At 41.0% G+C, this 16,203-nt stretch overlaps 1 protein-coding gene across 2 annotated transcripts in view; it reads right to left on the bottom strand.

Annotated features, from left to right (window-relative positions):
* The window catches only part of MBOAT1 (membrane bound O-acyltransferase domain containing 1), a 108,186-nt gene that overhangs the window by 41,896 nt on the left and 50,087 nt on the right, over positions 1 to 16,203 (bottom strand). For both annotated transcript variants that reach the window (XM_068558334.1, XM_068558333.1), the window contains exons 2-4: positions 9,006 to 9,151; positions 8,042 to 8,119; positions 4,216 to 4,311 (exon numbers count right to left, since the gene is read on the bottom strand). In XM_068558334.1, the coding sequence (XP_068414435.1) occupies positions 4,216 to 4,311; positions 8,042 to 8,119; positions 9,006 to 9,151 (320 nt within the window). The remainder of the gene's footprint in view (positions 1 to 4,215; positions 4,312 to 8,041; positions 8,120 to 9,005; positions 9,152 to 16,203) is intronic.

Raw genomic sequence — 16,203 nt, 5'->3', positions numbered from 1 at the left:
ACAAACAAAAGCCCAGGACCAGATGGCTTCACAGGTGAATTCTATCAAACATTTAGAGAAGAGCTAACACCTATCCTTCTCAAACTCTTCCAAAATATAGCAGAGGGAGGAACACTCCCAAACTCATTCTACGAGGCCACCATCACCCTGTTACCAAAACCAGACAAAGATGTCACAAAAAAAGAAAACTACAGGCCAATATCGCTGATGAACATAGAGGCAAAAATCCTCAACAAAATACTAGCAAAAAGTACCCAACAGCACATTAAAAGGATCATACACCATGATCAAGTGGGGTTTATCTCAGGAATGCAAGGATTCTTCAATATACACAAATCAATCAAAGTGATAAACCATATTAACAAATTGAAGGAGAAAAACCATATGATCATCTCAATAGATGCAGGAAAAGCTTTTGACAAAATTCAACACCCATTTATGATAAAAACCTTCCAGAAAGTAGGCATAGAGGGAACTTACCTCAACATAATAGGCCATATATGAGAAACCCAGAGCCAACATCGTTCTCAATGGTGAAAAACTGAAACCATTTCCTCTAAGATCAGGAACAAGACAAGATTGCCCATTCTCACCACTACTATTCAACATAGTTTTGGAAGTTTTAGCCACAGCAATCAGAGAAGAAAAAGAAATAAAAGGAATCCAAATAGGAAAAGAAGAAGTAAAACTGTCACTGTTTGCAGATGACATGATACTATACATAAAGAATCCTAAAGATGCTACCAGAAAACTACTAGAGCTAATCAATGAATCTGGTAAAGTAGCAGGATACAAAATTGATGCACAGAAGTCTCTTGCATTCCTGTACACTAATGATGAAAAATCTGAAAGAGAAATTAAGGAAACACTCCCATTTACCACTGCAACAAAAAGAATAAAATACCTAGGAATAAACCTACCTAAGGAGACAAAAGACCTGTATGCAGAAAACTATAAGACACTGATGAAAGAAATTAAAGATGATCCAAGCAGATGGATAGATATACCATGTTCTTGGATTGGAAGAATCAATATTGTGAAAATGACTATACTACCCAAAGCAATCTCCAGATTCAGTGCAATCCCTATCAAACTACCAATGGCATTTTTCACAGAACTAGAACAAAAAATATCACAATTTATATGGAAACACAAAAGACCCCGAATAGCCAAAGCAATCTTGAGAAAGAAAAACAGAGCTGGAGGAATCAGACTCCCTGACTTCAGACTATAGTACAAAGCTACAGTAATCAAGACAGTATGGTACTGGCACAAAAAGAGAAATATAGATCAATGGAACAGGATAGAAAGCCCAGGGATAAACCCATGCACATATGGTCACCTTATCTTTGATAAAGGAGGCAAGAATATACAGTGGAGAAAAGAAAGCCTCTTCAATAATTGGTGCTGGGAAAACTGGACAGCTACATGTAAAAGAATGAAATTAGAACACTCCCTAACACCATACACAAAAATAAACTCAAAATGGATTAAAGACCTACATGTAAGGCCAGACACTATGAAACTCTTACAGGAAAACACAAGCAGAACACTCCATAACATAAATCACAGCAAGATCCTTTTTGACCCACCTCCTAGAGAAATGGAAATAAAAACAAAAGTAAACAAATGAGACCTAATGAAACTTAAAAGCTTTTGCACAGCAAAGGAAACCATAAATAAGACAAAAAGACAACCCTCAGAATGGGAGAATATCTTTATAAATGAAGCAATTGACAAAGGATTAATGTCCAAAATATACAAGCAGCTCATGCAGCTCAATATCAAAAAAACAAACAACCCAATCCAAAAATGGGCAGAAGACCTAAACAGACATTTCTCCAAAGAAGATATACAGATTGGCAACAATCACGTGAAAGGATGCTCAACATCACTAATCATTAGAGAAATGCAAATCAAAACTACAATGAGGTATCACTTCACACCAGTCAGAATGGCCATCATCAAAAAATCTACAAACAATAAATGCTGGAGAGGGTGTGGAGAAAACGGAACCCTCTTGCACTGTTGGTGGGAATATAAATTGATACAGCCACTATGGAGAACAGTATGGAGGTTCCTTAAAAAACTAAAAATAGAACTACCATATGACCCAGCAATCCCACTACTGGGCATATACCTTGAGAAGACCATAGTTCAAAAATAGTCATGTACCACAATGTTCATTGCAGCTCTATTTACAATAGCCAGGACATGGAAGCAACCTAAGTGTCCATCGACAGATGAATGGATAAAGAAGATGTGGCACATATATACAATGGAATATTACTCAGCCATAAAAAGAAATGAAATTGAGTTATTTGCAGTGAGGTGCATGGACCTAGAGACTGTCATACAGAGTGAAGTAAGTCAGAAAGAGAAAAACAAATACCATATGCTAACACATATATATGGAATCTAAAAAAAAAAAAAAAGGTTCTGAAGAACCTAGGGGCAGGACAGGAATAAAGACACAGAGGTAGAGAATGGACTTGAGGACACGGGGAGGGGGAAAGGTAAGCTGGAACGAAGTGAGAGAGTGGCATGGACATATATACACTACCAAATGTAAAATAGATAGCTAGTGGGAAGCAGCCACATAGCACAGGGAGATCAGCTCGGTGCTTTGTGACCACCTAGAGGGGTGGGATAGGGAGGGTGGGAGGGAGGGAGATGCAAGAGGGAGGAGATATGGGGATGTATGTATATGTATAGCTGGTTTACTTTGTTATACAGCAGAAACTAACACACCATTGTAAAGCAATTATACTCCAATAAAGATGTTAAAAAATATATTAAAAAACATCAAGGGATTACAATTAATCCTCTAAAGGACACATGTATGTTATTGTTAAAAATAAAATAAAATTACTTTTAATGCTATAACTTCACGACTATATTGTTATCTTTGTTGCTGCCATAGTTTCCATATTTTGTTAGCAATACACATTGTTAAAAAGTAAAGAAGTTTGTGAACATGTTTCAAAAAAATTGAAAAATTATGCCCTACAATCTGGGAGGAAAGGAATAAAGAAAGGAGGCAATTCAAAGAGAAAAAGGTAAAATTGAAAGGACCACGGGTAAGAGGAACCGATGCCCAAAAAGCCAGTCTTAGACCAAACTACGGTCATGGAAATCCCAATGCAACAGTTTTTGTGTCCCAAACAACACTTTGCCTTCCGAAGCCTCCTCACAGTGGGACAGTTGCACAACTTGCAAAGTTCACACCAATGGGCAGTAGTTTGTAGCTCTTTATTTCATTGACTATTCTCTACCAACTCATCCAATGAAAGGCAATTCAACCTGAGAGGAGAACCCGGGCTCTCCCTGACTCCAGGCTGCCTGCGGAGACCAGAACCAAACTCCTAAGGAAGTAACGTGGATAATATACAATGTGTCATGAGGAGAAGCTCTGCTTTAGTACCCATTCCATAAGATTCATAAAAAGTTGTTCCTAAACGAATACCAACAGAGCAACAGAATTTTCACTGATCCACCGTCGTCTTCACCCAGTGACCAATCAGGAGAGGGGTGGCCCCCAGGTTAAGGCTATGGTAACAGACAAAATTTTTAGAAGAAGTATGGAGACCCCTGCTGTGCCAGGCATTGCCCTTCTCATCGCTGGAAGTCTGGGGGATCTGGGGAGGGGGCCAGGGCAGCCAGGGGGCACTCAAGGGGCTCAGGGTAGCAGCTATTCATCAGCTAGTATGGAAGAATTTTGTATTATTAACCAGTAAGAGATAAACACCAACTCTGTGTTAAGGGCCTTAGAATAGGGGTTGGCAGACTTTTCCTGTAGAGAGCAAGATTGTAAATATTTTGGCTTTTGTGGGTCATATAATTTCTGTCATAACTACTCAGCTCTACCACTGTAGTGCAAAAGCAGCCAGAGGCAACACATAAATGAGTAAGTGCCTGGGTATGTTCCAGTGTAACTACAAAAACGGGTGGCCGGACAGATATAGCCCATGGGCCATAGTTTGCGACCCCTGCCTAACAACACAGCAGAGCTCACCGTCCTACAGAGCAATCAAATCTTCAACCTCAACCTCATTAGCAGAGTCTTACCAACTGATTGAATGAGCTGCCGATGACTCTTACGTGCATACTTGATCTTTACAGACCCCAAGGGACCGAGTCAAGGGACTCAGCAGTCAAGGGGCTGCCGGACTGAGTCAGCAGTCCAACTGTCCCCACACAAATTAAGATACTCACCCAGAAAAATCTGTAGTGAGAATGCCATAGTGGAAGATGTATATTCGGCTGATGTGGCATATCGTAAGGTAGCCCATTGCTACAAAAAAGGAGTATCTGGAACCAAAAACACAGAGGATCAGATTGTTGCACACCCACTCAATCAACTTTCTCTTCTTTCTCTCCCTCACCCTCCACACGCAATTAGTCACAAAGTCCTATCTGCTCCCTCTCCATCCCAGCCCATCCCCTCTCCTCACTTTCACACCCGCTGCTCTGAGCCCTTCATCTTTTCTCACCTGGACCACTGTAGTAGTTCTCAACTATGGCAGCACAATGCAGTCACCTGGGGAGCACCGGGCCCCACCCCCAGATACTCTGATTTCATTGGGATGGGGTGCACCTAGCAGGTATAATCCCAACGTGCAGCCAGAGCTGGGAACCGCTGGCCTGTAAGGTCCTTTGCTCAGATTCTCCTCTTCACAAACCATCCTGTTTACACAATGATCTTCCTAAAATACAAACCATCATCATACTGCCAACCACTCCCTTCCCGAAACACTTTGTTCTCTTGGCTTCCATTCTCCTTGTTTCCTTCCCAGCTCTCTGGTCAATTCTTCCAAGGCTCTTGCTCAGCTCATCTTCCTCCATTGACTCCTTAGGTGTTAGCATTCCCAGTGGTCTGCTTAGGACCCTCCCTGCTGATGCCTGAGGCTTCAATTACCTCCTACTCATGTTCACTTCCCGGTCTCCTTCAGAGACTGGTCCTGACCATCCTATAGTATAAACCCCCAATGCACACACACACACGCCATTCAGAACATTCATCAACTTGTACACATAAAGATAGGTGATAATCTGATTAACTACCGTCTCCCTTACAAGCCTGAAAGCTCCATGAAAGCAAGGATGGTCATGTGTGTTTCATTCACCACTGCCACCTACTGTGCGTTGAGTGAACAAACAATAAATGAATGTTACTGGTCTTAAAAGTCTCCAGTGGATCCCACTATCTAATCACATCAAAACTCCTGAACACAGTATCCAAGGTGCTTCGCGTGCTAAGCTCTACTTTTCCTTCTGGACTCATCTCCAGCCACGTTCCATGTCCACCCTGTGTTAAAGCACAGTGGACTGCTCCCTTTCCACAATTACATCCTGCATTTTCAGGCCAGGAATCTTTCTCCTTCCTCTGCCTGCAACTCTTTGCTCCCTCCTATGGTCTATCTGGAAACTAACTATCTGATGAGGCTCAGCTCCAACGTCACCTGGCATGGTCTTGCTCTATCCATCCCACCCCCACTCGCAACACAATTCACTGCTCCACTGCCTGTATTTCTCTAGTGCTACATGCTAACACATATAATTATAATGTTAAAATCATACGTATGGATCTATTTCCCCAACTCTGAGCTTTCATTTTTCTCCATCTCAGGAAAAAAATCTGTATCCTATAGAGTTGTGCTAGAAAGAATATATTAGCAATAATGATAGGAAATATTAAGTGTAATAGTATATTAAGTGATATACTAAATAAGAGTCTATAGAGCAAAATAATGAAACATAATATATTTATGAGTGCTCAGCCTAGCACCTGGCACCAAGCAAGTACTCCAAAATTGGAAACTGCACCACCAAGGTCCCACATGAGGCCTTCCATCCCAGGAGATACTATATTCTGTTCCAGTTGGTTCATATGAGGTAAGTGACCACCTGTGATTTCTGCCCAACAGAGTGGCTTGGGAAGGAAACAGAAACGGTACCCCAAGAACTCTCTAGATAAATCCTGAATAACAACAATCAGTCCTGAAATGGGTTAGTTCCACATAGCTGCAAATATTAACTGTCCCCTCCTATTCCCAGCTATGCATAGGACAGGACTCATAACTCGGTGAAAGGAAGAGGAAAACAATTCACAAAGAACCCAGAAATCCTGGTCTTGAAGAGAACTTAAGCTCAAACCACCACAAACCCTACATTTCATAGGCAGGAAACCTGACATGCAAAGAAGCTGCCTGGCTTTTCCAAACCCACACTGCTGGAAAGAGCCAGGTTTCCTGACTCCAGCTTCGTTTTCTTTCCCAGAGGCAATAGGAAACAACTTCCATCCATCAGGAAATGTGAACCACTCCCTATTTCTGCAGTATTGGCAACCACACAAGCAACGAAAGAGGGGAAGAACTTGTTCTGGCATTTTTTCTTTGCGGTCTTATGACATGGCTCTCTGCTACCACAACATTATTTTGGGGAAACAGTCAGAGCCTGTCTGTAAAGGTCTCTGCCAAAGCTGGAAGATTCCACTCCTGGCTGGAGACTAACACAGAGAACCTGGAAATGCAGCTTGACCCTCTGCAAAACAGACTGCACCTCACCAACATCACACAGGTGTGGGGAAAGCTGACAAATTACAACTGGTAAGGTAGTTGGAAATGTGCTCTAGAGATGCAACAACACTTTTATAAATCATTTAATTGCTTCCAACATCAAGTGCAGGAAAAGCCAGGCATCTTTACCTCTCAGTGAAAAAAGCATTTTGTCATAATACGAAGCATTTCCAAAACCCATTCGTACCAAATTATAGAAATACGGATTTCCTATTTCCCTTCTGAAGGAATGACTCTATCCCCTTCAAGGAGGGCACTTAGAAGAGAGATGATTAGAATTCAAATTTCCAGAGCTCCTTTGAATACAAAGTTGAATGACTACCCAAGTTAAAAGCAGGCAAAAATATTTTCCCTTACAAATCAGAAATTTATTGGAAGTAATTACAAGATAATACACTCAAAAATTAAATTACAGTACTTTTAAGAAGGAAAACAACTGTGCTAATAGTCTTATTAATCAAAGAACTTTCTGAGGCTGAAATAAGGCATCTGCTTTTTAAGAGAAGCCATCAGAAAGGAAGCCATAGAAGGGTGAAGCTCTTTTCAAGTATATTCAGTCATTCCATAAATATTTATTGAGCCTTTATTTGTGCCAGGTATTGTTCTAGGCTCTGAGGCTATAACAGTGAACAGGAGAGAAAAGTCTTTGTTCCCACAGAGCTTCCATTCCAGTGTTACTGAGAGGCTGAATTATTTCTGAGGTTTCAGAAAGACCATGGGAAACAGAGACAGTGCAAAACAGCTATTCCAGGTATCTCCCTGGATTGTTCAAGCGTGTAGCCTTCAAGGGAGAATTAAATTACTTCTGCACTTTGAAGTCAAAATAGCATAGTAAGAATATTTCTTCCTTTTTTTTTTAACACTTATTGGACATATGTAAAGTATACAAAATTTTTGACCTATTTCATACTCAGAAAACCTCAGCCAAGTTCAAGATAACAGACATATCCATCACCCCCCAGGTTGCTTCATGCCTCTTGTGGTTCCTTTCACATCTCCCTGAGCCATCTCACCCCTGGTTACCTCTGATCTGATTTCTGTCACTACAGATTAGCTTGCATTTTTGAGAACAGAATTTGTGGGTCCTCCTTCATTCAGCATACTGATTTTGAGATTGATCCATGGCATTGTGTGTAGCAATCATTCATTCTTTTCTATTGCTGAGTAGTATTCCAGAGTGTGACCATCTGGGTTGCTTCCAGGTTGGTGCTATCACAAATGAGGCTGCCTAATTCTGACAAACTCTCTTTCACCTGAGTCCCAATTCACATCACACTTTTTTTCCGTAAAGCTTTCTCTGAAGACTCCTAGCATTTAAGGTTTCCCATCCCTCCTTTCTGATATCCCAGAGCACTTAGGATACGCCACATGTGGCAAATGGGGAGGGCATCCCTTCATCCTAGAAATATATTTCAAAGATCATGAAAAGCCTCACCTTGCATCATTCATTCCCAGGGTCTTACCTGTGAACACTGGATGCGCTTGCAGTGACCATGATTCCATAGCACATTAACACCAGCACAAAAAGATGCACAGAGTACCTGTAGAACATCATGGGGAGGAAAGGGAAACACTGAATATATTTCATATTAACATACCTCTTGGCCACCCACACTGCACCTCCACCTCCACTCCCACAAAAAAGCAAGTGATCAGTTACCCCATGTTTATGTAGGAGAAAATAAATCAAGTATTTTCGTTCTGTGTAATTAAGATACTGTATGACACTAGGAAGGCATGACATAGTCTGCCAACTGCAGTGAAGAGAGTTCTTTCTTTCAATTTTAAAGTATCAAGACCAAAACTGAGCTGCCCCAGATACCAAAATACTCATCATCCTTTCTCAAATTTTCATTGAAGGAGGAAGGGCCATAATCTACTACCCTGAACAAAGTCACAAATTCCCTTAAGTTGTACTTCTAGAAATGTTCATTCCTAAAACTTCTTCCCCAAGAAGTACCCCTCCCAAGGGATTGGCCCAGCTTTCCTAGTAGAGAAAGTCTTAGACCACAGGCTTTCTCTGTTAAAGAATGACACATTCCCTAACACCAGCACGAAAACTATTGTTCTACTCTAAATGCAGGATTAACACCAGTATCTCTAGCAGTGATGCAAGAAAAACACCAATATCTACAACAGTTAGGAAAGGTCCCTCGTTGGGAAAATTAAACCTTAGAACATTCCATTTACATGACCCAGGGTGAGATCAGCAGAAGTCTTAATTTTAAGAAAAGTTCACTGAATTGATTTCTAATAGAGTCCGTTTATTGGTTCCAGTTTCTTACAGTAAATGGAGATTTCTCAACATCCCCAACATTTTAGAATACGAGTAAATATCATTTTTTTTTCCTTAGTGCCTGGGAAATGCCAAGAATATCGCTACAAAACCAAATGATAAATATTAGAATTCAAGAGGCTCATACTCACCAGCCAAAACAAAAGATGACAAAATAGATGCCAAAAATGGTGGCAAACGCATGCCGGACATCAGGACTGGTTTTACCAGGACTCAAGTAGCTGCGGAACCAGAAAGCAGCAAACAAAGCAAAGAGCTGGCATGTCACAAAATTCACCTGTATGGGAAAAAAAAGAGAGAATCGAGACTTTTACTGTTTGGCCTGTGTGTGAGTTTTCCCTACTTCTTTCAGATTCTACATCAAGGTGCATCTCAGACTTGGATGTTTTCCTCAGTAGAGCATTCGTTTGGAGGAGGTGCGAGAGACTGAAAAGATAACCATACCCTCATCTGGTATAAGAAGTGACAAACCCAAAACTTTCTTCTCCAATCTCTGAGACTAGCCAAAGCTGCTTTCCCACCAACAAACCGGAGACTTTCTATTGGAAGGGGCCTTATCAGACTGTGAGATCACTTTGCTGGGTGTCTTCCCCTCCCCCACCACCCAGCGTTATGTTCTTCTCGAGATGCAGATGAATCAAATCCATGAGGCTTCCCTCATTGGTACCTCAGAAAACAAATGCTTCTCCAAAACAATCATCAGCTGTTTTCTGAGTCTAATTTTTCTCATTTTAAATTAACACGAAATAAGCAAGAACATTGCTCAAATCCAAGGTGCACCACTAAAGACCCACAAAGTAAGAACCAGCCCTGCATTGAACTTTCAACACCAAAACTATCCAGTTATGCAAAATAGGCACCACATCTCCTTAGAAAAATCTCAGTGATCTCTCTCTCAAAAATATTTTACCTAAAAGAAACTAAACTAATTCCCCAATACCCTTAGAAAAGATCAGCTGATTTAACACAAAACCAAAATACATTAAGTGGTTTAACCATTAATTAACATTGGAAAAGCAGTTTAAGCTTTTCAGAGTATTCAGAATGAAAACTTCGGTATCAATTTGCTTTTAGAACGGACGGAGGATATGAGTATCTGAATAAACCCTCAACTTCAGCCTTGAGAGTTTTTCATGCTACAAAAAACTGCGGCTGTTAGTGAAATTCATCAGGGTTTGCTCCAAGGTAGGGCTGGAAGTAGCCAACGTCAGCTCCACCCAAGCTCATTTGTTTTCCCAATAACAAGAATACTTTAAACTCCTTACAATTCATAGAAAATAACACTTTCAGAGAATTTTTTGTTTTTAAAGTTGACTGTGCTGAGTTTCCCCTCTATTTGGAGATCACTCTTCACCAGTCTTTCCATAAACTTATTCCTACTACTGCCCATGCTCAATTTCTACCTTCAAAGACAGGAGGTGAACAGGGATCCTATCCTGCATGATGTGGTCATATCTCTTTATAGCCGAAATGCACAACCAACAACACACATACACACACACACACACACACACACACACACACACACATACACACATAGAAAAATAACTGTCTTAGCAAGGTTCAGAATGTAAAGGAATTGGCAACTAGAAAGTCAAAGTTATGATTATTTGTAGACGATCAGTCACACGTTCTTTCATTCTCTCAGCCTGCAGACCAGCCCACGGCGAGAGCAGAACATAGTTACTCAGAAGAGCAAGCAAGGGGAAATTTGCTCCATTCTTTTTGGCTGGCCAGTAATTACTGAGCATCCTTGTACGTGAAGGATGGTTCAGGGGCTAGAGCAGCAGTTCTCAAGAGTATGGTCTCCAGACCAGCAGTAGCAGGATCACCTGGAAACTTGTTAGAAATGCACACTCTCCGGCCCCGCCCAGACCTACTAAATGAGACATTCCCAGAGTGCGCCCAGCAATCTGTGTTTTATCAGGCCCCCCAAGTGATTGTGATGCACACTCAAGTTTGAGAGCCAATAGGACAGAGGAGAAAAAAGGCATGATCACTGCCTTCAGGAGTTTATAATCTAACTGGCAAGAGAACACAAATAACCTACAAGTAATTGTAAAGTAACATTAACATTGTGTGCCTTTAGATCCAAAGTAAATGACAAGAAGTTCATGCTTAAGGAGGGATGAGATTCAGGCAGACAATCAGGAAAACTGTTGAAACTGGTGAAAATTGAGGGATGTTACGCACATTAAAAAATTAAAAAATAATGCCTGGGTCCTATCCTCAACCATTCTGATTTATCTGGCCTGTCGTCAGGCCTTTTCAAAGTGTTCAGGTGATTCTAATATGCAGGCAGGATGGCGACCTCCTAGACTAGAAGTATAAAGAGAGAGACCTACAGAGGCACCCATTAGGAGCTGGGCTTTCCCAGAATGAAAAACACAAATACAGGACAGGGAGGTGGGACCGTGCAAGCTTGAGGCAAGGATGAAGTGGAAGAGATTTAAGAGTGATCAAAGCCTGACTGCCATCACTCAGCCAACCCAGGGCTCCTCAGGTCTCCTGAGCTGGGCTGGTCGTCTTCAAGACCCCTTCAAACCTATCTCCAAGGAAGAGAGGGCCTCACTGTGGGAAAACTACATCTAATCTTGTCACCCCAGCAATTGAAAAGGAGAAAGAGAAGACTCACTTGGCCATTGAAGCAAACTGCCATTATTTAGTCACCATAATGTCATATGTAACCAACTGAATGCCCTAGTCCTGACACTAAAAAGCCAACTTGGGGCTTCCCTGGTGGCGCAGTGGATGAGAATCTGCCTGCCAATGCAGGGGACACAGGTTCGAGCCCTGGTCTGGGAAGATCCCACATGCCGTGGAGCAACTAGGCCCGTGAGCCACAACTACTGAGCCTGCGCGTCTGGAGCCTGTGCTCCGCAACAAGAGAAGCCGCGATAGTGAGAGGCCCGCGCACCGCGATGAAGAGTGGCCCCCGCTCGCCGCAACTAGAGGAAGCCCTCGCACAGAAACGAAGACCCAACACAACCAAAATAAATAAATAAATAAATAAATAAATAAATAATTAAAGGTGCTAATAATTTTTAAAAAAAAGAAGAGGAGCTTTACATGCTCTGGGTTTCAATTTCCTTTTATGAACTGGTCTCTAATGCCTCTTCCAGCTCTAATGGTCTCTGATTCCATACATATCTAACCAGAATCTTTTCCCTTAACTGTTCATGGTAAATGTGCAAATGCAACACTTCAATATGGATTAAAAGCCTTCCCCTATATACAAACACAACACACTCCCCCAGCCTCTTCCCAGGAGTAAGTCACAGACGGCTAGCTGAGGGTTCAGGGCAAACTGTTCCAAGGTAAAAGTAGAAATACACAATAGCAGCACTTGGTTCTCGCAGAATTGCTTTTCAATTACCAGAGGTACATCTTAAAAGGTACGGGCCGAACCACAAGTAGACACCACTTCACACCATTAGGATGGTAATTATTTTAAAGACAAAATAATGAGCATTGGCAAGGATGTGGAGAAATTAGAACCCTTGTGCACTGCTGGTGGGAATGTAAAATGGTGCAGCTGCCATGGAAAACAGTGGTTCTTCAAAAAATTAAAAATATAATTACATACAATCCGGCAATTCCACTCCTGAGTATATACCCAAAAGAACTGAAAGCAGGGTCTGGAAGACATATTTGCCCACCATGTTTATAGCAGTATTAACCACAATAGCCAAAATGTGGAAACAACCCAAATGTCTATAAACAGTTGAAGGGATAAACAAAATGTGGTATATATACATACAGTGGAATATTATTCAGCCTTAAAATGGGGAAAATTCTGACACATGCTTCAACATGGATGAACCTTGAAGATATTATGCTAAGTGAAATCATCCAGACACAGAAGGACAAATATCTAATTCCACTTATATGAGGTACCTAGAAGACTAAAATTCATCAAGACTGAAAGTAGAATAGTGGTTGCCAGGGACTGAGGAGTGGAGACATGGATGGTGGTCATGGTTTCATAACAACGTGAATGTACTTAATGCCACTGAACTGCGCTATATGCTTAAAAATGGGTAAAATGGAAAATTTTACGTTATGTATACTTTACTACGGTTTTTAAAAATGTACAGGCTGGAGCACAATACCAATTTCTTTGTGTTTCCTAGTTCATATCAATACTGGTAGCTGGTAGGAACTATGACCATCTCTGCAGCCAAGAGTGGCTAGCTGCCGTGACAACAATTCGTATAGGAACATACTTAGATCTTTGTTCCCTTCCTCTCTAATGGACTAACAAAACTGGAGACATTATATTTTAAAAATATATCCCAAAATGGGTTTGATTTAATGTATGGGATCTACTTCCAAACAATCTTGAGGGGATGGGAAGAGTGGAGTGAGCATAGATCCGTGGTCCTCAGCTAGGGATGAACTGCTCCCCAGGGGACACTTTTGGTTGTCATAATCAGAAAGGGGGTGGGGGGTTGGTGCTACCGGCATCTAGTAGGTAGAGGCCAGGGATACTGCTAAACATCCTGCAAGGCACAGGGCAGCCTCCCACGCAAAGAATTTTCCAGTCCAAAATGTCAGTAGTGCCAAGGTTAAGAACTCCTGGTATAGATGAAACAAGATTGGCCACGAGCTTCAAACTGTTGAGGCTGAGGGCTGGGCACATGAAAAGTTCACTCTACCCATCTCTCCACTTTCACATATTTTTGCCCTTTTCCCTAATAAACAGGTTTTTAAAACTACACAACTCTGGAAAGCAAATCACTGGCCCGAGATGATACAGAGTTTAAACCCTAGTGATTCCAAGTAGTTGAAACGGAAGTCTCTTTATCCACATCAGAGAAACAGCTAAGTTAGTGAGGGTATATACGTAAGTATAGAAAAAAACCAAAACAATAAAGGGATGATGCCTTCCTAAACAGGAAAAGAACCACCTTTTATGAAATGATCAAACTCCTGAAAGAAGAGAACCAAATCATAACAAATGCAAGAGAAAAGGATTTCCCGTCAATAATAATCAAATTAAGTACTTGTGGCCTCCCAGCCCATGACCAGCAACAGAACCAGCGGTTACCAGCAGAGGTAGACTACTGGGCTGCAAGACCCAGCTTCACCACTTACTGGTTGAAGAGCTACAAAGCTCACTTCGTCTTGGCTCCTGGTTCATGTGATGGAGGCAGTAACAGTATTACTACTTCTCAGGTTGTTTTGAGGGCTAAAGAAGTTAATGTAGAAAATCACTGGAAACAGTCCTGGCACTGACAGGCACTTGCTATTAATATTATTCTATATCCACTAAGTTAACACACAAATTGTGCACAGATTAAACTCAATATGCGGTCACCACTGTTGGGCTGTTATGAATCGGCTTCCCCAGTCTCCTCCCTGCTGCTCTTGGACTGATGCCCTTTCCCACCCATCATTCAGGCAGCTGCCTGAGTCTTCCACGTACCCTTTCTTCCACAGGGAGAGGCAATGCAGCCTAGGACGAAAGAGTCAACCCCTGGGTTTTCCAGTTCCTGATTAGAGTCTTCTAAACCTAAAGCAGAGGTAAATCTGAAAGTCAAAGCAGTCTCCAGAAATTTAGGAAAGATCTCTTTTTCCTTTTTAATCCTGAAAGCTTATCTTCACAGATCAGGAGCAAAACTGAAGAATTTAAAGCATTGGAGTTTCTACCATAATCCCAGAGGGAAGAAAAGCTCTTAATGATATAAGAGCTATTTTTCGGCACAAAAGTTGATAAAAGAGTTTGGCCAGGGATCTGAAGGAGGGATTCCGTGGGGCAGGACCAGCACTTAGACATGGGGACAAAAGGGTAAGAGCAAGGATGCTCAGACATTGAAATGGATGGGATCCCTAGAGAAGCCTGGAGGAAGGCTGCAGGTTATCACAGAAGAAGAGAGGGTTGCCCGGCTTCTCAGAATGCAGCCCGGGGAGATGGCCAGCCCTGTAGAGAAGCACTCCAGAGGACCACAAGATGGGCTCCTCTTGAGCAGAGGCCAGCAAGGTTCCAATGGCACGGGAACCCAATGCCTGCCAAGGCCAGGGGGAAGGTCTGCTTCTCATTCCCAGGTGCAGAGGGAGACGAACCTTTACAGCCTTAAATGGGAGGTGAACTGCCTAAAACTGGCAATTTAGCTTGAAAGGTAAATTAAGTTTAGTAGGGAGAAATTTTAAAAGTTCCATTTTTTCATATCTGTCTGTGGCTGTAAATTTTACACCCACTGTTATTACCTCTATTAGAAATGTGCACCAAATTTTTACACACAAAAAAAGTACACCTCAGTATTATTTCTAGTAGCAAGAAGAAGGAATCTAAAAGTTCAACAATTAGTAAAGACGCTGGTTAACATATAAAACAAAGGATGCACCTTGCACTATAATCCTTTTCAAAAAGAATATGGTAGTATTTGCTACAAGTCATACTTTTGACCAATTCCCGGAAATGTATTCATTGGTTGATAAAAAGCTTAACGCTGAAAAAATGTCAAGGCATTATTTACAAGACAAAATAAAGCAATATCTACCTACATATAGGATAATAGAGGGATAGTAATTAATGGTAAACCCGTTCAGTATAATAGTATTAAAATGGGCATTACAAAGCACCTATAATGAAATGAAAAACATTTGTTGTAACTAATAAAAAGCAGAATATAAAACTGTATGGACATGTACAACCATGTTTTAAAAAGAACAATAATGGCATATGGAAAAAGGCAAAGATAACATGTAAAATTGAATATGGCTGTTTTATCAACATGACAGGAATCCAGGCAGATTCTTTGTAAAATTTTTTTCAACTCATAATATAATTTCCATAATGAATTTCTCATACACACACACACACACCCCCTACACACAATCAGGGCACTCTAAGAAACTCACAACAATTATTATTTAATTCTACTCTATCCTCAGGGTTGCATTTATTGGCACTTACTATAAATAAAGTTTAGGGAGGAGTTAGGCATAAATAGAAGTCAACTTGTAAAAAGTTTCACCTTAAAGAAAAATGCCCTTTTTACAGGCAGCAAAATGTCAGGAGTAACCGTGATGTGCATGGCCAGAGAAGATGAAAATAGGTACCTTTACACTTAATAAACTCTTCACATTTAAAAGGAAAGTGTTAATTCTCGATATCACTCTGCACAGTAGTCAAAGATAAGAGTCAAGTTTTTACTTTTAGTATTAGAAACTACATGAATAAATGTATTTATAAACATATTTGTTCTAGTAATGCTATATTGGATGCACTATTTAATTTTAAAAAATCGCTTTTAAAACCTCTTTTCCATTTCTTAAATTTTACTATTTTGAAACAAACACGCCAAGCGGCAAGTTAATTTCAAG

Source organism: Eschrichtius robustus, chromosome 12, assembly GCF_028021215.1.
Source record: "Eschrichtius robustus isolate mEscRob2 chromosome 12, mEscRob2.pri, whole genome shotgun sequence".
Taxonomy (NCBI): domain Eukaryota; kingdom Metazoa; phylum Chordata; class Mammalia; order Artiodactyla; family Eschrichtiidae; genus Eschrichtius; species Eschrichtius robustus.
Note: the sequence above shows the minus strand (reverse complement) of the source record. Positions and strands in the feature narration are given on the sequence as shown.